The sequence below is a fragment of the Habropoda laboriosa genome, unplaced genomic scaffold, assembly GCF_001263275.1.
Source record: "Habropoda laboriosa isolate 0110345459 unplaced genomic scaffold, ASM126327v1 scaffold18, whole genome shotgun sequence".
Classification (NCBI taxonomy): domain Eukaryota; kingdom Metazoa; phylum Arthropoda; class Insecta; order Hymenoptera; family Apidae; genus Habropoda; species Habropoda laboriosa.
In genome coordinates this window covers 1,209,997-1,232,751 of record NW_017100152.1, presented here as the reverse complement: position 1 = coordinate 1,232,751, position 22,755 = coordinate 1,209,997, and the positions used below count along the sequence as shown (strand labels likewise).

Below are 22,755 nucleotides of genomic sequence, written 5' to 3'. Positions count from 1 at the left end.
AGTAACAAAGTTGCTCCCTTAGGATCGACGTTGGAAGTTCGATATCGACAGAATCGGAGGGATCAGGTGGAGCTAGATCCGAAACAAAGCTCGTACTCAACTTGATTGCACGCAGATACACCGTGGAATGAAGTAACAACCGAGTCAGCGACCAACGCCGGTCCCTTATACTTTCGTTACTGGAGCAGCAGTAATCGCGCCGTCGCGTCCACGATTTATCGATAGCCGCGACCGCGATACTTTATCCTCGATGTCCTGCTCTCTTCCTAGACAACCTTTGCCGCTTCACAGGATCCTTTCGACTTATTTCTTCGTTTCTGTCGAATCTGACCATCGACACACAGATCTAGCAGAATCCTTCCAGAGATTGAATAGGAAAACGCAACTTTGCTTGAGGATTCGTTTAGGTGGTCATTGCGAACAGTCGAGTAGGTTGTGAAGTTTAGTCGTGGGAACAGAAAGTGATGCAGAGGTTGTTAAGGGAAGCAGAGAAAACCGCGCGATGTGTGCCAGCCATAAAAGAGCAATAATCACCGTGCCACGCCGCACCGGTTCGTAAAGCCGAACTCGGCCAGTGGCCATTGCTGGAAAAGTGAACGGTGCGCCTCTCTGTGATGAAATCGCAATCACTGTTTCAGAAACGAAACTTCGTTGCTGTGAGTTTCGACAATAGCAGTCTATCGTGACGTATCTACGTGGTATTAGATGAGATTCCCATTAGTAAACCTTGGTCTTTGGGTCAGCCTGGCCAAGCAGGAAAAAATTCTCATCCCTATCTAGACCACGCGAAATTGATTTTGACTCGTTGAAAAAAAAAATGCTCATTTGCCAAGCGAAGGTACACGTGTTAGCGGTGCATAGCTCACGTTACTCCGTCCAAATGCTTCAATCCGAATAATATTCGAGGCGAGTGGAACTTGTCTGCGGGTAAATCGGTCGGAAACTTGCGAGATAGGGATCCGAATGGCCATCGGTAGAGTCAGAGACGGGCATGTACACGCGTCTGCATGTAAGTATATGTATATACATATATATGTGCGCGCGCGATTCTTCTGTATATAGAGTTCGAAAGGGGGGCTAGCATGACTCCCCAAGCATTGATCGCAGTGCCACCCCATGAGCAACCCCTAATAACACCCTCTGCCTTCCTCCGCGCGGCAGACTCACCCTAGCCAGCCACCCTCCGCTCTGAACTGCGCCCTTTGCTAACCCAATCTGAGACCCCTGTAGCCGATGGCTCTCAACCAGCGGTTCCTGACTGCTCCACGGCCAGCTGGCCGGTCAGCTGATTTCTGCCGGCACGGCGTGCCGGGATGCCCATTAGCCGCACCAACTAAACCTATTAACTCTCACGACCTGATAACGACCGCGCCACGCCGCAACTCCCTCGAAAATCCCGCGACAACCTCGTCTCCGCAGACCTCGCTTCGACACTCTTCCATGCTCTTTTCATTCTACAGTAGAGATTGAGCAGAGACTGATGGTTAAATAGGCGATGATGGAATAAGTTATCATAAGTTCAGCTCGTTGCTTTAGCCACACTTTTTCAGAGTTCGAGTTAGGAACATAGGTTGTGTTGGTTAGAATGGTGTCAATCTTCATGGAGATTGCGTTTATTCCTTTGAGTTTTCGCTTCGTTCTGATTACTCTCATTACATTAGACTGTTAGTCGAGAATAGTCTCGCGGACAATCACCTGTAGCCTGCTCCATTTACAATGGCTAAACTTGTTTCCCCCCCAGTCCTGTCTTATTGTGTACCAAAATTTTATTCAAATAGATGTGTAGAAATTATGTTATATACGAAAGTGGCGTAATACAGAGAAGAACATAATGCGACGTAAATACTTTTTACATGGGTGAAGGCCTACAGAAGATTTCAAGATCATCTCCATTTTTTCTACTGAGAAATTAAACTAGTTTAATTTAGATAAAAATCTGACAAGCAACAGATTGATTTTCTAATGCATAGGCAAACAAATCTTGCGATGGGACAGACATGACCCAGCTTCGCCTTTTGAAAAATCCCCTTTTTCTATGTCCAAGGAAGGCTGTCTCCTTAACTAGATCAGGTACAAGCCATATTTGAAACTGTGACACGCACTCACTAGTAAAAGTTTTTCATTCAGCGGATTAGTTCCGTATGGGGGGGGGGTCTGTCACGATCGTTGGATAGCAAAGGGAAAAAAAATTGCGGGTAACGAGCAGGAGAGAGAGAGAGAGAGAGAGAGAAGTGGCGCGGCGACGGTGTGTGCCGTGCGACGAATTAATTAGTTCGATCGCGGCGGGCACGTCTTGAATGAGAGAGAACTGGTGCGCTCCACGCGAGCCGGTTTCGGATTATTGCACGCCGCTACACCACCGCGTACGTGCCTCACGTGAAATTACGCTGTCGGCTGAATTAGCGCGTTTCGATTCTGTTTTATGTTGCGCCACACGCCTCCAGCCTTTGACTCGTCCCTTTTCCACCGGAGAATCCAGTTTTCCGCGAGATTCTTCGAAATCGAACACACTTTTCTATTTTTTTTCCCCCCCTTTCTATGGTAATTTACAACAGATTATTTCGGAGATAATTCCCGATTTCAGGCTGGAAATAACATCTTCTACATGCAGGCATCATTTTGTTGAGTTAATCTTCAATATATGGTGCATTTACGAGAATGTTAAATTAAGCACAGGAATGCAGGGATAAATTTAAAGTAGAATGCAGGAAAAAATATCACGATAGCTCGATTGAGCTTCGACACAACGCACGGCTAACAATATCCCCGTTATCATTAATCCTCTGCTCGTCTATTTATAAGTACAAATGACCTAACATTTTTTAATACACATCACTCGATCGATCTGTATTCGTGTTGCTTAGGGTCTAAAATGGCTTCGTTAATTATAATGGAACGTGTGTTAACCTTTGCGAACAACATTAGATACATATATGTAGAGTTTCTCGAGCGATTGCGAGGAGAAAAAAGGAGAAGAATCGTGTAGTTTCGCGGTCCAGATGAATCAGAGCACGAACGGGACGGGAAATTTGTCGAGCGCGTCCCTGGTGAACCGTGCACGACAGTAGGTTACCCTTGCAACCCTTGAGCCTCGACCCTTCCCTGGTAAATTCACCCTGCTGTGTGTACACACGCGCACGCATACACGCAGAAAGAGGGGTAGTGACGTGTCGTCATGTCCCACGGCGGCGATTCTCCGGAGACTGAAAAGGCCAAGTTCTTTCTGGCACGATCGATCTTCGTGGCGACATTCAGCGTCCTTGTGTGTATCGTGTTTCTGCCTGCGGAATCCCTCTTCTACACCCTCTGCCTGATTTTGGATCGTTCTTGTTCTATTTTTTGTTTTTTTAAGGAAGCATTCTTCTACCGACATCTTCCTCTGTCTGTGATACCCTAGAAATTACTCGAGAGGTTAATACTTCAAGAATTTTTTCCCGAGAAATTATGAGAGAAACTTAAGTCGAAGATTATTTCTATCGGAAGGTACACTTGTTGACTAGATACTGGTAAATTTTTATTGCAAAATATTGATAATTTTGGGAGATATCGCTGTCAGCAGAAGTTCTTGTTCTTTTCCCAAATATTTTCTCGACGTGATCCTCATCTTTTTAGTTATAAAAAGATTACGATTAATATTGTGAAAAGATTAAGATAATCAGTCAGTCTGAAATGCTGTCAAGAATATTCCACCCAAAGGGCCTAGCCGAATAAGCATGGTAGAAGTGCCCCTAAACAGAATTGATCTTGGTGCATATCATTCGATAGACCACTCGAAGAAAACCCTTTCTGCCAAGTATCAAGCTGGTACCCCTACTACTAGGGTAGTTACAGGGTGAAACGCAATTTACAGTTTAAGCTCCATTTCTCTAGTTCTACTCGATGAAAACTTATGAAAAAAATCATGAATGTGCTGCACAATGGCGTACATGTCTGTGAATTTTTTTCAGAATTGTTCACTGCAAAATCGATTTTTAAAAAATTCGGAAAGTTTATAAATGTTGTTTTTATATTGAAATTATCAAATGACCACGTTTATATTTTTACAGTATTAGTGCCTTGTTATGGATATTAATGTGTAATTTTTTCAGATTTTTCGAAGTGGGGGACCGCACCTAGAAAAATCAAAAGCCGACATTCGTTTATATTATTATTCTAGTTTTTCGTGTGACCATGTTCATTTTTCTACAGTTTTAGCAGCCTGTTATGGTTATTAATGTATAATTTTTTCAGATTTTTTGAGAGTAGTGTGGGATTCCTACCCACTAAAAGATTTTGCTCATAGAATCGATATACTTTATTCATCAGGTGGTCATTATATGTAGTTTCAAATGCATTCACATGTATTAAATGAAATAAAACATGAAACATATTAAATGTTGAAAAAGGCTTGCAAGGTGTATTTAGTATTTGGATGAGTGTCGTTGTTATGAATAATTTAGGTATGCCAGGTTTATGACAAATACGTGTTTTCTTTGCTATTTCAAGATTAAGATTTTTAATACGTGTTTTATGTTATTTCGTTTATTACTAAAAGCCAAATCTACATGTGTTATATAGACTACACAGCAAATTCAATAGTTTTCTCCGGAATTAAACGTTATTTCTGCGAGTGTGTAAATGGCAACCGTACTATCGGATGCTGTTCGCACGTAGCTGCGATCATTTATTATTTATCGATAATAAGCTCGATACATTACAAAAATTGTAAGGCCTGCAGAAATTCTTAGCAAAATCTTCGATGCTGAACAGGTAAATCCGGTAATAAATAACGATAGTGATGAAAATTAAATTAAACACAACAGATTACTAGTGCTGCCAGAAATTCTTAGCAAAATCTTCGATGCTGAACAGGTAAATCCGGTAATAAATAATGATAGTGACGAAAATTAAATTAAACACAACAGATTACTAGTGCTGCAAATAAAAATTACAACAGGTGAAACTCATTCACTGGGTAAAACCCCATGGGGGTTTTAGTGGGTAAGAATCCCACACTACCTTGCCTCTCCACTCCAGGAGAGACTTTGGAAGATTTCCCCCAGGTAAAAAAAAAGCAAAGAATATGTCCAAATTAAGTGTATTGAAATTGCATATAATGACCATTTAATGAATAAAGTATGTCGATTATACGAGTATGCCACTCTGTGTTCGAAAGGTTAGGAGATATCGGTTTATAATTTTTTTAAGCATGAACCACCTCTCAAAAAAAATCTGAAAAAATTATACATTAATAACCATAACAAGACACTGATACTGTAAAAATATAAATATGGTCATTTGATAATTTCAATATAAAAACAACATTTATAAACTTTCCGAATTTTTCAAAAATCGATTTTGCAGTGAACAATTCTGAAAAAATTCACAGACATGTATGCCATTGGGTAGCACATTCATGATTTTTTTCACAAGTTTTCATCGAGTAGAACAAGAGAAATGGAGCTTGAACTGTAAATTGCGTTTCGCCCTGTAACTACCTTAGTAGTAGGGGTACCAGCTTGATACTTGGCAGAAAGGGTTTTCTTCGAGTGGTCTATACCAAGATCAATTCGGTTTAGGGGCACTTTTGCCATGCTTATTCGGCTAGGCCCTTTTAAGTAAATCCGTCGATTATTTCTTGAGATTCAACTTCAGTGTCTGAACAATCAGAAAATCGATTTTATCACTCATCAAAAGGTCTTTCATTTGTTTTCCATCATTCGTCTCCGTCGAAAAATAGTATGTTTGTATCTAACCCTCGAATATGCGGTTAAAAAGCAATGTTGCGGCGGAACGAGTCCAGGAAGTCATGAGTCGGACGGCGAAATCGGGTCACCGAATTATTTGATCGCGGCGCGACGCGTGTAAGTTTCTCGCGAGCGTCGTTAATGGAGCAACGCCGATATTAAAATCGATAACAATTCCGGCGAACGGCGTGGAGCTTGTCAGCGTCCCGCCACCGACCAGTTCAGCGTTAATATTTTGATGCCATCGATCAATTGTCCGTACTTCCGGCGCATTACAGTGCTAATCCAATTTTCCAAAAGCTAATCTGTCGTTCCTCTGTAACCTAACCTTTTGAATTTTACTCTAATACCGTGTAAGATTAGGAAATAAATTTGTCAGCCTTTTATTTCGTGGAAGGTAGAACAATTAATTTTTCACTGTCACATGGGTATAAGAGATGACAGCTGTTCGTACATAAGATCGAGAGAATTCACTTGCAATCAGCGAGTAGAGCTACCGTTCAGGAGATACTTTGCGGCTGTAAAGTTCCGACTAAGTTTAGGCGGTCACGAGCAACAAGAAGCGGCACAGAAAGCAGGAGCGCGAGGGTGATCGATATCAGTGCAGTCAGTCGATTCGTGACCCTCGTCGAAACACACTATTATCGATGCTGCAGTGCAACGGTCTCTCCCTTGTACAATCAACTCCTATATTCAATTAGAACTTTGCGACCGATACGTCAGTACACTTTCGATTAATATACGCGCTACATATGTATATCCCCGTGTATCCGTCGATTTATTATTCGGTCAGTAATGAAACTATAAGACGTTCCTCTTTACGAAGTCAGTTGTTTTTTTTTCTCCTCGAAAAAAGTTCAGTCACGATACCGCGGATTGCATCGTTCTTTGGTGCTTTTTCTCTCTAAATATTAGCTGGACGATTAGGATCATAAAGGTAGAAATACGTACGTCTTCTTTGGTAGCATGGTAGAAGATACTGAAAGTTCGAGAGCGTAAATAGATACTTCTGAGACTAAAGGATTAATTTTCTTTTCACCTAATAAGTAGTGTTACGTGCATAGAGTAAGGCATGGAAAGAATTTTCGTGGAATTCGAAAAATTGTGAAAGTTATCGTCCAAGCTAATTTCGATCTCACTTTTCTCTAATACATATCTCAGAAACTATTAGTTGGATTGGTCTAAAATTTTCACAGAATACGTATGTATAGTTCGCTTACTAAACATACTGTCAGACAAATGTTTCAGATCACTGTATTGTATTGCAAGTAACGCAAGAATTTTCAGAAAAACTTTCGAAATATAAGAAACTTTTAATCAGTTTTTCTTCTTCATATCTATCAGATCGAAATAAATCGCTATTGGTTCCTGAAACGAAAGTGGTGTAAAAAATCCCGGTGACAATTTTATTTGTAATTTTTTACCTAGAAGCTTCGTTCGAAGTTGTACTATTTGGAAGTTTCGTTGAGTTTTTGAGGCGAATCGTTCGTTTTGTGATCGGAAAACGGAATGCGCGCGCGTCGCTTGATCGTTGTTTCCCGGTGAAAGTCGTAAGTTTCGAGTGCCATTGCGAATCTGTGTCACGTTCGGCGTGTCTCGTCGTTTCATTGCGCCGCTCGAGGCGGCTTACGAAAGTCCGACGGTGCATGCCTCGGCCCTCGGTCTACATGCATGCGACACGCGACCCACACCAGAGAACACACTGTACACAGCACACCTAACATGACCGATCGGTCTGATCTGACAGATCGTTGCCTGTCCCCAGGAGGCATACTCCGTACTTCGGCCAGCCGGACTACAGGCTCTACGAGCTGAACAAGAGGTTACAACAGCGCACCGAGGTGAGTCTATTCTTCCATCTTTCCGCTAATCCCATTATTTTTATTCTCTTTCAGCTCTAGTATGTAAGATTTTTAAAAATTCGCTTAACTACAATTGGGACAAGTTACGTTTGAAACATTGGCAGAGAGTTAGCAATAGGAAGCTTGAATTAAATTTTCCAGAATGACACGTGAAAATAGAATAATTAACAATGCGTTAACACATCACAAAAGTTAGGCATTCCTTGAGCACTTTAGAACGAAGTTGAAAAGTTACGTTGAAATGTTTAATAGCGGAAAAATGAATTCTCGACAGTAGGAGAATGCCTTTTCTTTTGCATAATAGGACAGAATTCAGAATGGAAAAATAATGATAAATTAGTTAAATCGAGGTTGAAACGAAGATTCCACTGGGTGTATGTCTCGTCGCGTGCGTGCTCCGTGGGCGTGAGAGCAAAGAGTTTGTGAAAAGATGAAGGAAGTTCATTAGCAGATAGCATAACCGATTAGACGGATGACTGGGTATTAGTAGACGGGAAAACTATGCCTGATGATTAATTGCTTTTCGTTTGTGCAACCTTGTTTCTGATCAGATTGAATTACGAACGAGGTAGAGTACATGTTCCAGCCTCGTATGCGCCTCGTACTTTCCTTTTAGAACTCCTGACACAATGATAGATCTATCTTGCGCGATCAGTACGTTTCTTTCCATTTCTTCTTCTAAACGTTATAGATTGTAACGAGAAAAAAGAAAATCATCATCTGTGAATTTTCGCTGGAATTTTATTGCAAAATGGCGACAGCAAGCTAATTTAAACTCATTAGGTTTACCGAAACGGAAGTCATAGGCATCGAATGTCGCTCGATTCCGCGCATTATAAAATTATCTGGCCCATATACCGCGTGCTGCCAGATAAACTGGCTCTCTCCGTACCGAGATTTCTGATAATGCCGATAAGATACAATCCTCGGAAACGGATTATCGTACGGGCGCATGTCTTCTTCGTTTCCACGGGACCATCGAGTTTTCCGTCGATTTCAGACCAGCCAGATTAATAGATTCTTTAAGGCTCGATTTCATGTGATTTTCGAAGATGTCGGGGATTTCGACGATGTATTGCGTTTCCGTGAATTATATCTATCTAGTAACCGTCCTTTTAACTATCAGGAAACATTAATTCCTCGGTTTATAACCTTTTATAGCGGATACGTGTATTAAAAATAATTTAAAAATGATTTTACAAGTTGCGACTACACGTAGAGTAATAATGAAATTTTGTCATAAATTCTACTGTAATTATTTGACATTGTAGGTTTTGAAAAAAGTGACATAGAACATCTTGAAATTTATGCAATTTTTCTCAACTATCGTAGGAAGGAAATGATCTCAGAAAAGACATCGATTAACCGGCTATATAGGATCGCTCGTGGGTGTATTTGTCACGTTGAAAGGCACGTGAATATTTCCTTTTTTTTTTCTTTTTTGTCAGAGACTCGTTTTTCATGGGTAACAGTGATCAATGCGCCATTAGGACAAGGCAGCCGTGAAAAAAGAGAGAGGGAAAAGAGGCCGGGGTTAATGTGTCTTAATGAGCCTCTGATACCTAAGCAGAGCGCGTTCATTAATCCTCGAGCGAGGACCAGATGGACAACAACCGGTCCTCACTTTCGAGATCTCGATATTATCGGCTGGTTTACATTTGTCACGTGGTAGACCGATCAGTGTATAAAAAGTTGACTGCAATTAACCCCTTACCGGATTGAGCTGTCCTTTTTTTTCTCGGTTCAAGCGTACGTAAAAACATCCGATGACGATTGAGTGATTGATACGACGATTTGGGTGATGACTGATGGGTGTTTAAAGTATATTTCGATAAAACCGCGAGTGGTTTTCATCTTAATTAATTACGACAATACGATTTTATTATTTGTCACGAAAATCTGGGCTTCTCTGAGTTCTAATCCGCGGAAAAGGAATTAAGTAACTGCAAAAACAGAATTAAAAAAGATTTAAAAAAAAGAGAGAAGAATCGAAGAAGTACGAAGTTCGTTTCAACAAGTTCTGTATCTAGGTGCAAAGATTCACTTTGGTAGGTTCGAAGAGAAAAAGAATGGTTATGAACGGCGGTTATTTAAGAAACATGGCGCAATTATGAATCCTTGAAACGAATCTAATAAATATCTGCAGAGAGCGGCGGTTTGGGTCACGTGGCTCTGGCAGCGATGCACTGACCTGCATTTACGAATGCGACGAGTGCGTGTGCCGCGAGTGCACGCGTTCGAAACGATCGATGTGAAGCTCTCTCTAACGAGCCGTGAAACAGAAGGCAGTCATCCAAATTTCGATCCAACAGGAACTAGCTCTCCTTTGTTTTTGCCTCTTCTCAGTTTGTTTTATTTTTCCCCTACTTTATTTCAATCCTTTTACAACTCTTTTCTTCATCCTTGAATCATCGTGTACCTGTCTAGAGTCCTTTATCCTCGACTTTGACCAGGTACCGCTGAATAAAATATTATCCATGTTCTATCAGGAGCGCCTGCAGATGATGATTAGGTCGAGGTGAAGTCGTCAGTCAATCGAGAACTCGATCGATGATTGACCAAACGTTTATTAGGCTTGTGGATAATTTTACTTGTCTCTGGTCTCCATACTGCACCTTTTATTTTGCCTCTTTTTATTTTTTCTTTCACACTTTCGATTTGTTCTTCCTCCTTCCTCATCACAGTGGCTCTTTCATCCACCACCTTGTTCTCTCTCGGTCACTCATTTGCGAACTCGAGCAAACGGCGTGGCGTGTCCCTGGCTCATTAATCATCTTTTCTCGCGCTATCGTTGGATCTCCAGCGTTGTCAGCATGCGTATGCACGGTTCACCGGCGTTTCTTCGCCAACTTCCGTCAGGTCCGTGTGAACTAGGGGCTGGTGCCCTCTAATATAGAGTCCACGCATTCGTCACTTGGACATGGCCCTCTTGGGACCGGCAATCGAGCCTGTAAAATGCTCGGTGATTTAGAAGAATTCGTTCCGAGACTGTGGACGACGGAATCAAAGTTGTCACTTGCAAATGCAGCTAACCAAGCTGCATTAAATACTCTATACATCCTTTGTCAGAAGAAATCCATTTTCATAAAGACAGTATTTCTTTATCAGACGCTGAGGTTTCTCCAAGTGTTTTTAGCAATCACGTTTGGCTGTTCCTAACTTCTGAACTCTGCCTTTTGACAGAAGTACAGAAAAGGAAATTTGTCGGAAGTAGCAGGGTTTGGAAGGATTATTAACGATCGACAGAGAGTGTTAGCATTCGGTGGATCCTTAGGCTGCGGTCGCTAGAGATGCGAGGGCATCTGTACGTGTACGCCATTGCGAAGTTTGCCCAAGTTTTGACTACGTTGGGGTTACGTTCGCGTCGAGGGAGTGCAGAGGGGGTTGGTTTGCACGGTGCAAGAAGGAACGAGCCTAGTTGAACCGGCGGTGAACAAAACGGCGTAGAAGGGATACGGGGCGAATTAAAATCAGCGGCCAAGCTGACTCGGTTATTTCATCCTTTTTCTTCTAATTGTCCTTCCTCCTTGAAACCCTTTTTTTCTTTTCTCTCTGAATTTCGCTGAAGAATTTCAGCAGAATTATTTCGGCACATAATTATCTCCATCGCGTTAATTCTAATTCGAGCACTCTCACATCCGCAAACTGCGCTTCCATAGATCCAAGCTACATCCAATTGTGCTATAAGCTTCTTTCAAGCTTATGTTCCGACAATCCGATACCAATAGATTTGGAAATCGATTTGGTGGCGGGCCTCTTGCGAATTCTAGCGAACAAAGATCTCCGGTTTCCTACGTTGTAATTACTTCATGAGGGAAAGATCGTAGCATAGCAGATGAATTTCTTAAAAAAGGAAAATAGGAAACTGGATAGCCCATCAAGGTAGAATTAATTTATTGCAACTTTGTCGAAATGAAGGAGCACTCGAATTACTTGTAAAACGAGCATAATTTGCATTATTCATCGAAATTCGCTTTGATCCACTCTTCCGGTATGTTATTTATCCATAATAGTACCATTACAGAGTGGAGTAGCCTTATTTCGGCAGTCCTGCGCGTTATATTCCATCCCGTTGCATTGAATTTCTAATTGGCATCAGTTGAATTTCCGCAAAGTTCAATTCTGAACGATCATCGGTAAATCTGGGTTAATTTTTAGGCTGCGATTTTACGCAACCTTCTCTCTCTCTCTCTTGCCTTTTTTTTCGTCTTCATTCCTTCCCTTCCGTAAGCGTCACGAGCGCGCGCGCGGGAGCTCTAATCTCACATATAAAGAAATATTGCGCGCGTTCCGCTTCACCGAGCTAAAACTGCACCGGCGTTTCTTTCGACCGAGCTTCGTCACGTATAAAATGCACCGAACCCTTCTCCCTTCGTTAGCGACATCGAAGTCGTACGGATTTTTTTTATATTATTTTTCAATGTTTACTTTTGAAAAATCGCCTCGAATAGACTGTAAATCTTGGATATTTTCGACACTGTTAACTAATGGAAAAATTTCCAATTTTCCATCGCGAAATACCGAGCTGCCATCTGTTAAAAGAATTCATCCGAACAGAAATAAAGAAAAAATTTCCACTGTCATTTCGTTCTGTCTGCTTGAAGCGGCCGGAAGTTCTGTATGCGTGCTTTCTCCTCTCGATGCTTTCTCGCAGCGTTATCATTTTCCCCGTAGCAAATTCGAGTGGTCGAGGCATCGCGTGGTCGACTCGAGCGTTAATTACTCCGAAACAAGTGGCTCTCTATCATTTTTTATCAACCGTTCGCAGATCTGACTGAGTATTTTATTTATTTATTTTTTGTTTATCGATAATTTATTTACCTTTTTTTCTTCGTCGATAATTTATTTATTTATTCTTTGGTTCATCGAAAGTTTTAATCACCGGTAAAAGCGTTTCGTTATTCAGGAATTTTTAATAGAAAATCGCGCTTGCGTCGAGGAACTTTGAACTTTTTTCATTGTAGCTGTGCCGAGGGAAAGGAAATAGAATTAAATTTGATAAACGTGAGGTTTATTTGATTTCGAACGGAATAACAAATTGAAACTGTAATTAAATAGAATTCCTCCCCACCATCGATTCGCACGTTGCTGGCTATATTTTCAAATTTTTTTTTTTTCTCTTTCATTTCTTTTACCTCGAAAATCCGTATGCAAGTCGTTGCGTTCATCGATTGTTTAATTGTTTGTGGACAAAATTCATTTGCTCGTTTCACCTAGCGTGGCTAATGTACGCGTTCTGCTCCCGTATTCATTGTCGTATAATTACTTCGACTTCAAGCCTGGATTTTTCACGAGATTGTAAAAACTAAATCTGCTGAGATCTTCAAGGGACATTTAGCACGCACACAGATTGTATGCACGAATTGAAATTTGTCGTAACGATGGAGAAATAGTGAAATTTCAAGTAGACTTTTCTAATTCTGTGACGATATAGGCCAAGAGCATCCATTTTCATCGGTGCACTTTGACGAATGCGCAACAACAATTTTCCATCCTGACATATCTCATCTCATTTACCTTCACGTGTTTCATACACGGAAGTCGTTCTACTTCTCCATATTTTTGTTCCCGTCGAAATAATCCTATTTCGTCAACACGCCGCGATCCCTCAAGACCTGTCCAGCTAGAAAGAATGATTTCTCCTCTTTAATGGTGATTCCTTGTTCGACATGTATCGCAAATAAGCAGAATACAATTCCGTTATGTTACACGTACAATGTAATTACGAAAGTTTGAGAAATTAAGCGATTTAATGTACCTGATAGAAATTTAGTAATAACATCGAAGTATGAAGAAAAAGAATTCGACATTTTCGAAATTTTCGTAAAAAGGCGTAATTACAAATGTGAACACATTTGCTAACGACATGAACGTTTAGCTGTATTTATGCTTGTAAAACTGTGAAAATGTTTCGAGCAGAGACTCGAGTATTTCGCAGGTTTTTGTGGCGATACGTATATTTCTTGTTGTATCTTTGCAATTTTTCCCTTCCGGAGGGAGAGAGAGAGAGAGAGAGAGCGTGCGCGTAAAAACACGCGTTGTAACATCGAGAAAAGCGGGGAGAAATTTTTAATAACGTCCAAGTCATGGCTCGGAACTTCTAATTTGAAAACAAGCTCGGCCGCGGGAGGTGCATTCGTATGGCGACTGAACATCACGGACGCCGGGTATTCATCGCGAAAATCTATATTGCACAGGCCTGCAATTTTTCTACCTTTACCGTGCGCGCGTGCTCTCTTCTCTCTCCTCTCCTCTTTCCAGTCGAAATCACGTAAATCCCTGATAATAAAGCCTTAATGAGAAATTCCATGTACCTACGATGACTCGTTTCCCGTAAAACACGTTCCTCGTGTCTCTCCCTTCAAAACCTCGTCATTTTCTTCGTGACGAAAGATACGTAGGAAAGGAACATTCGAATTTCTCTTTCCTCTCCTCTTTCTTTTGTTTATTTCTCGAAATTCGCGAATATTTCTTGAAATTTCACAGCTGCACGCATGTTTCTTATGTATTCTCATTGAATAATTGCTGCTCACTTGCATTGCCTCTACGCCTATTCGATTTTTTAACGAAATATAACGTATGACACTCGATGGCTTGACGACGAGTTCACGGTTCATCGGGGTGGATGAACGGAAACCAAAGTTCTCGAAAAATATGTCGACTTCTGCTTGAAACAACGAATCTATTTCTTCAGAAGGAAACAAGAAAGAAAACGAAGAAAAGAAGAATGTTAGAAATGTTCAGATTCGGCCGTCTAATCATAGATTCAATTGCGTGTCCAAAGACGGGGACAAACATTATCCTGGCTGTTCTTCTCGAACATATTCCTCGAACGATGCTGTTTTTCCTTCTCTCCAGATCCTCAGGTACACGTAAGTAAAGGGCGGTCCTGATGTTTACGTAAAACTTTTCTGAATGTGCCGAAAGGGGGAAGAGAAGGCGAGCACAACGTAGAGGAAGAACGAGAGAAAAGAGGAAGAGAGGCCTGAAAAGCGTTGAGCGTGTGTGAGGACGTTTTGCAAATTTTTCTTCCTATCGGAAATTCCTTCACCGCGTTATTATACATAAAAAACGAGGACACGTGTACGAAATGATCGATTTGATTTTTATCGATGAGAAATTGAACCTTTGCCTCCGAGAAATGCAACGTACTCCATTAGATAATTAGACGACCGTTCGTTTGTTTCGATCGATGAGAAAAAAAATTGGAAAAATTACTTTCGCAAGACGAAATGTTCTATCACGAAAGAAAGAAAGCGAGAGGCACAAGAACGATCAACCCCCGTGCTTTCAAGTCGAGGAGCGAAAATAACGCGGGGGAGAAATTCGTGGAATTATTCATCGACGCATCCGTTTGGTGTTCCGTTCATTTTGAAAAATATTATCTCGTCGTTGAAATATTCGCATCGATCAGCCTTAGCGTGGAAAAAGGACAAGAGATAAAGGTAGATAGAGACGGAAGAAACGGCACGGCGGAGATAGGAAACAAGTCAGAGATAGAGAGAAGGGAAGGTTGAGAACCTCTATGGGAGCCTGGGTAATAAAATGAGGGCCCCTGCTCTCCCCCGGGGGTGGGGCCCCCTCGATAACCCATATTGTACCCCCCATCCCCTGGCTCTCCCTCCCGGGCTCGCCCCTCTCGCCGCCGCCCCTGGCCGTATATACTCCGATCGGCCGGAAGAGTTTTGTCCCAGGCCAACTGTCCAGAGAGAAATCTCTTCGTGTCTATCTGCTGGTCAGGGGTTCGTTGGAAATTTCTCAAAAATGGTGGCCATGTTCTTTGGAATTTTCTCGAATTTTTGGTATACTTATCGATTTGGTGAACAGACATTTTCACTATTCGAATGATTTTCGTAAGAAAATGGAGAGGTGGAGCGCGCCGACAATACTTTCTCGCCGGCGTATATACACGATCATATACCACCCCTAGTCTCCCCACACCCCCCTAACAACAGTAGGGTGGTACAGTCCGGGTGAAAAGCCGACGGCAACCCCGGCGCAGTACAGGCTGCACAAAGAGCGACGCCCTGTCAGGCGAAAAATGGAAGGGAAAAAATGTAGCCGTACGGAGAGGGAGAGGGACAGAGAGGAATAGAGTGAGAGAGATAGAGTGAAATTATTGGCGGTGAATCGTTTCTGGGACGAGGACCAGGAACGATTCAGATAATACAAGGTGTGGGCTATTCCTCTGTATTTTCTTCCGCTTTTATTTTTAAAGAGGTCTTTTTGAAAATGGAGAGATACATGCACGCCAAGGGTGGGGAAAATTACGAGTAGGGAGAAAGGATACGAAGGGAGGTGGATCGATGGCAGAGAAAATATTTATTTGTCGCGAATGACGGTTTTAAAATAGAGTACCGGTGTGTACCTGCTAACGCTCTGGAATTATGCCGGATTCTTTCTAGTTCTCCACTGGAATCAAACCGGAATTCGAGAGAGGCGCTGCCGATCCTCTTCCTTCTTCTTCTGCTTAGGCTGTCTTTTTTCTTTCTATTTGTATAAATATAAAATACTTGTTAAAGTGGCCGGATTTTGTGCTTCTTAACAATGGATTATTTCAGTATGTGAGCTTCGAATCGAAGACTGTACGTGTGTGGATATCGATCTGTCTTTAGATAGATTCCAACGATTCGATCTGTTTCCCAACGCTTTTGAGGTGCATTCTAATCGTCTCGGACTTTTTACAATATTTTCTATCGAGACATGGAAGAAAACAGAAGAAATTACTCCACTTCGATTCTTTTCCTTTTGAAATTCCGTACCGACGAAAAACATTCCCTTCAATTAAAACAATGTATATCAATTTCACTTCTTAAGGCTTGAAAAGTACGTTTCTACTTTTCAAATTCACCATAATCGATTCGCACGCACAAAAATAGATAGAATTTCGACAAAATTCACCGATTCAAATATAAAATTTCGAGGTCGCCCGGGTTTCATGATCAGTTTCTCCGTCAGCTCGGTTATTACGATGAAACGACGTCCCGGATTTTCGTGTTTTTTCACTCTTCCGCTCCCTCTCTCCCGCCGCCCTACGCGGCAACTACTTCGGGCTGGACAAATTGAATTTAACTTGGACTAATACGCCGGCCGAAAGAGCGCGTATTTAGCCGCTTTGTCCAGACACATCGTGGAAATCAGCGATGATTTGTGTGTCTCCGGCGCCGCGGCGGATTTTCCTTCCCTTTTTTTTTTCACTCCCGTCGACAGAGGATCGAGATTGAATTTCTTGCACGTTGTCGCGCCTTTCTACGGCTATCGCAGCGATTTTTTGCCCCCCCTCACAACTGCACGCAAACACATGTAGAATCAAACCCTTTCTTTCTTTTTTCCCACAGCGGACTCTTCTGGATTTAACTCTTTTACGGTATTAAAGAAATGGACTGAATTGAAATTTCTAATCAGAGGGGAGACTCATCTTTTCAGAAGGGGTTGAACTATTTTTTCCCCCATATTTTTTCCCAATTTCGAACATGTCGAAATCGTCCACGATCCGGCCGCGTGTATGTCAATTAGAAGGTTTATATGGTGCGGGCGTGGGAAAGGTAGAATTAGCTTCCCGAGCAGGGTCGCGATTCTTAAATGCGCGACGATCGATTCTCCGGCGGCGGAGAAAGGTGACTGGCTAAGCGAAATTGCACGTTGTCAACCACCTGCTTCGTACGCTGAATTTGACGTATCGTTGCATTATTTCTAAGATAACTAGAAACTTTGAGCTGTCTGGTCACATCGAAGATACTTTTCCTTTCGGATCTCGGTGTTAGATTTTCACGAATTCTTCTCGACGATTCTCTCAGGAGAATATAGAGAGATTGTAACGAATACCTTCTTAACTCGTTTCTCGCGTTACCTACATCGATCTAACCGGCATGCAGCAGAGCGTATCTTAGCGCCACGCCACTTTGATTAAAAGTTTCGAAAGTTATGCTGCGAAGTTGGCATTTTTTTACGGCGAAAGCTGGTGCAACAGCGATACAGAGGCCTCGAAGTACCGTCAAACGTCTCCTATTAATAAGATGCGATCGTTTTCCTCCGTGCAAAAATGAATTATCTAAGGATCACTTTATGACATTAAAATTCTGCTAGTACCAAATTACCAGCAACCTGGGGTCGAAATGTTTTGGCTATAGTAATGACAGGCCACCACTCGTCACTCTGAATAATCGTATCGCGTACAATTAGCATTAACCCTTTCGCGACTAGCGCCGGTTATATCCGGCATCCACTAAATGCTTCACACTAGCCAGCGCCGGTTATATCCGGCATCCACTAAACGCGTCGCATTGCCTCGCGACTCAACAGCTCAAAGTGAAGATTTACTTTAAAATACAGAACAAGGGATATCCGGCATCCACTAAACGCGTCGCATTGCCTCGCGACTCAACAGCTCAAAGTGAAGATTTATTTTAAAATACAGAACAAGGCCCTTTATCCGATACACCCTTAAGTCCTCTGTTGTTCCAACGAAATCCTCTAAGATTTGAAAAAACGCGAGACACTCTTCATGCGTATGGTGTGCACTAGTGGCACGACGACGACCCGTTCGTTTAGTGGCGAATTGATGGCTAGTTTCGCCGTCGCGAAAGGGTTAATACGGCTACAATCACAGGAATAATGATAACCGTAGCAGCCGTAGACTGTGGTATTATAGCGTTTCCGCGAAATTACGGACACTTATTTGCAACGGCAAATACCCTTCCCGCCTAGGTAAGTAAGAAGAGCCTTTGATTGGTGAATTTCGTTGGAAGTTCTCATGAACTCGCTTCGCGAGATATTACTTAACGCTTGGCATTCGTCTGCTTCACGTTCCGATTGTGACAGACACGATCGACATGGCATTTCTCGCCGATTTTAGCCTGTTTGCCAGAAATGTCAATTTGCTTGATTTGACGCAATGCTGCTTGCATCTTGGATAAATCTTTGCTAATATACACGATGGTGTTAACGCTAATCCACATTTCCTAAAAATTCAGCAAAGCCTTCAAGCATCGCCTCTTAGGCCTTTCTCGTACCTTATTTCCAAGGGTGGAAAGGAAACAAGTTCGATTTTGCGATGGTAGTGGCACTCTGTAACCCTTTAACCTTTACACCGGCTTATAATCGCCGTTTGGACGAGAAACCATCAAGCATACCACCACGATCAAGAACTGATCGATATTGTTCTCCACCAGTAAAACTACAGTCGCACGGTGTACGTTCCAAAATCACGGATAATTTCTGGTCGGTTCGCGAAGACGCGAAACCTTTTCAGGATCAGAATGAAAAGGAGAAGAGAATAGGGAGGCAGAGAAGAGCAGCAAGAGAAGAGAAGAGAGAAGAGGGTTCGTGGAAAGGACGAGAGGAGGTGAAGACAGAGGCGGCCTATACTCGTCCCTGAATAACGCATGACTGTCTGGCTTGAAATTATAGCATTTCACCCCCTCCCCCCCCAAACTCTGTCGCAGGAACTACCCCTTGGCTCTGGACGCGCTTGTTCGCTGCGCTTTCATTCAATTATGCATCTAGCTTCGCCTGCATCTCTTCCTCCTCCATCTGCTCTTATTATTATTTTCCCGCGCGTGGCCTCTCCACCGCTATTTCTTGTGCTCTGGAGTATCGGCAACAGCCTCGGGATGTACCCTATTCTTCGATAGTCATTTTTACCCTTCACCAAAATAAACTAGCACACGTTCGATTTGAAAGACTGTCTTGTTTCTGGAATACACGAGGAGCATCGAAAAGTGATTCTTGACCTCTCTCTATGTAGAGGGTTCCTCTTCCAAGGGGTGAATGAAAATTTGAAAGTTAATCCAGGGGATTGGTTCACAGTGAAATATTTCACGTGAACTTGACCTTAATGGAAGTCGACACCTGTTTTTTGCCTGTCTTGACTGCAGAAGTGTATCTTTATCTGATGATTCTTTTTTTTTTTTTTTATTTTATTCTGGAGAGTTTGGGATGTCTACGTGATTTTTTTTTTTATGTCCAGAGTAATTTTTCGCTAGTCGAAAATTAGAAATGAATTTTGATTTCGGTATTTCTTTCTTGTCGAGTGCTTAGTCATGGTCAATCTTTCCCCCAAGAATGCTATGTTATCAGCGTAGCAATTTTACACGTGTTTCAAACGTATCCTGTAGACTTACAAACCTGTAAACTCGGTTTCTTCGAGCAAGTATTTGCGTTGTGATGTATTTACGTATGTTTATTGGCTCCAGAGTAATAATTCAAAGGCGGGGGTTGCCCTATCATGTATGTGTTCTATAGTTGATCGGTTTTTCACGAGGTGACGAGCTGCAGTTACGACGTAAAAATTTCAAGCGTTCCGTATCGCCTCTATAAATATTCACGCCTCGACGAAACACCAATATACTGGGTGTCCCACCAACTATGTCTACCTTAAATATCTCCATTGTTTCAAGTAATAAGCGAACATGTTACACATTATCGTGCATATTATCACATAACGTGATGGCAATAGTTTCTTGGCAAATGTCAATTTTGTTTTTTTTTCTTTTTTTTAAATAGAATGTTGAATTACTTAAAAGTGGAATTCGATGGAATAGTGGATTTTGAGTATAAGCGTACTAAGGTACATTTATCTATATCGGACAGATTTTGTGAAACACTCTGTATATCTAGAGTAACACGAATACGTTCGAACGCATATGCGTAGCTGTTACTGGAGCCTTTTTGTGATCGTTGATCGTTATTCGAAGTGCACATTGAACTTATATTGGTACAATTTTTGTCCGATAAGAGCGGTAACAGAAAGTAGAAGAAAATGATATTTTACGTAAAATTTTGTATCATTTTTTAAATTCAATCATTCTTTATTTTTTTCGATAAACATTGAAGGTTAGGTGATCATAGTGTTGTATTACACGTTCTTCACCATGACGAAAAATTACGAGCGAGCGTAGAATGCTCGCGGCGGAAGTCAGAAGTAGCACTGTAAGTCGAGAATAGCATAGTCGTATTACAGATTCTGTTTGCCAACGGCGACAATGATGTTATCGGAACCCGTTATTTCAAGCCTCGACTTGATTTTACACGGAAGTGCTCGAAATTACAAGTATTCGTGTCATTTTTGTTACAGGAAAGCGATAACCTCTGGTGGGATGCATTTGCGACTGAATTCTTTGAGGACGATGCAACCTTAACGCTCACGTTTTGCTTGGAGGATGGTCCCAAGAGATACAGTAAGTAGTCGATGCTTTTCTTACACCTTTCATCTCGATTTTCTCGTTGAGAAAAAGATAAAAGAAAAAGAAAGAAGGAAAAAGAAAAAAAAGGTGTTATTTAGTAATAGCGTACAGAAGGACAAGGTAGAGAGGCTATGTTTGGCTATTTTTCCTTCGAGAAAGAAGGCGTTCGTTCTTCTTCACGGTCCATTGTCCCCGGCAGTTGGTCCGAGTCGCAGCACGCACAATATACGCGTTGCACACGTTCTAAATAATTACGTGCCACCGCAGAGCAATTTTGCAGTCGGTGGATTTTAATGCCTTTCCTCTCTCCCTCTGTTCGTTGCTGAATGCACGGTAACAACGTGATTACATGTCATATCGCGTCGAGCGCAAACGACAGTTCCGCGACGCGCATTGCCGATGCAATAAGATGCAACCGAGTCTCTGCCTCCCTCCTTTCCAACCTGAATTTTCCTAACCTAAACACCTTTGCTTGTCATTCTATCTGTAACGTCCATATTAGAATTTCTTTTTTTTTTTCTTCTTTAATTTGTCTTGGAAAATTTATTGAATGTTTTCTAACGATCGATTTTATTTGCGGTTACAGCGATAGGCAGGACGTTAATACCTAGGTACTTCCGTTCAATATTCGAGGGCGGAGTGACGGAACTTTACTACAATTTGAAGCACCCGAAAGAGTCATTTCACAATACCAGCATAACCCTCGACTGTGATAACTGCGTTATGGTCACGCATCACGGAAAACCGATGTTCACGAAGGTAAGGGGGCAAGATGTGTGATGATCATCGAATCTGTTATCATTGTTGCGCTATCGATTCACGGTTTAACAATGTAAACGAAAGGAATCATGCTTCGAATAACACCGAACAGCTCATTTAGCGAGTACGCTTCTTCGGTCATGTTCTCCACTTCCCCCTCTCTCACTCTCTCTCTTTTTTTCTCCTTATTATACTTTACGCTCTTCGATCTGATCGTAGAGTTTTTTTTTCACGTTTATTTCAAACATAACATATCCTAATAATTTTACGTGTAGCTATACGGAACAGATGTGAAATAAATTTTCTCACCTACTTCGGATTCGTCCGGAGGCTGTTGTTCGTGTTTAACGAAAAAACAAACTGAGTATATGTTTGTCCCGCAGGTATGCACGGAAGGTAGATTAATATTGGAGTTCACGTTTGATGACCTTATGAGGATAAAGTCGTGGCACATGTCGGTAAGGACGCACAAGGAGCTCGTGCCTAGAACTGTGGTCGGTATGCAACAGGATCCGACGATGCTCGAGCAGCTTAGCAAGAACATCACCAGGCAGGGCATCACCAATTCCACCTTGAACTACCTTAGGGTACGTATATGTTAACCCTTTGCAGTCGAAACGCTGCAACGCTCGCTTTACCAGCGCCACCCTTCTTCCCGAAAACGCCCACCAACTTGCTCATTGGCTTCTCGTCATGGTAAAAATTTATGAAATTTACGACTCCGAATATTACTCTATACTCCTACATCATTTAGGTATTTAGAGTGATTGAATAGTGGAGCAAACAAATATTGCATACGAAGGGCAAAATGGGCCAGAAATCGCGAGGAGACTGGCTCGCGAAAGTACGCCCAAGTATCCGGGTTACGATCCACCTTCTTTGCACGCTCGGAAGCGCTTTCACTCGCGCATATCGTTGCTCTCCGCTCGCTGAAACGATTGTTGTGTCGTTAATCGAAAACTGTCGCGAAAATACGTTCCTCATACTCGTCCCTACCTTGCCACGAAAAAAGAAAGAAAAAAAATCCTTACCAATTAAATGCATTATGCTCCATCCATTATTATAATTAATTAGTGATCACCATGCTATTAAAACGAAATAAATAATCGCGATGGAATATTCAACGAACGAATCGATCGGAAATCTGGCCGATGGCGACGACCGTATTAATGCGAATATTAATTAAAATCAAGTTAAAGTTTCGCAAAATGTCCACCCTCTGCA

General features: G+C 41.9%; 1 protein-coding gene across 3 annotated transcripts in view; it reads left to right on the top strand.

Annotated features, from left to right (window-relative positions):
• The window catches only part of LOC108575414 (LIM domain-binding protein 2-like), a 106,646-nt gene that overhangs the window by 81,022 nt on the left and 2,869 nt on the right, over positions 1 to 22,755 (top strand). For 2 of the 3 annotated variants that reach the window (XM_017938215.1, XM_017938206.1), the window contains exons 2-5: positions 7,492 to 7,567; positions 20,664 to 20,766; positions 21,359 to 21,531; positions 21,915 to 22,118. In XM_017938215.1, the coding sequence (XP_017793704.1) occupies positions 7,492 to 7,567; positions 20,664 to 20,766; positions 21,359 to 21,531; positions 21,915 to 22,118 (556 nt within the window). Of the gene's footprint in view, positions 1 to 7,473; positions 7,568 to 20,663; positions 20,767 to 21,358; positions 21,532 to 21,914; positions 22,119 to 22,755 lie in introns of all 3 variants that reach the window. The other variant, XM_017938198.1, reaches the window with a different exon arrangement.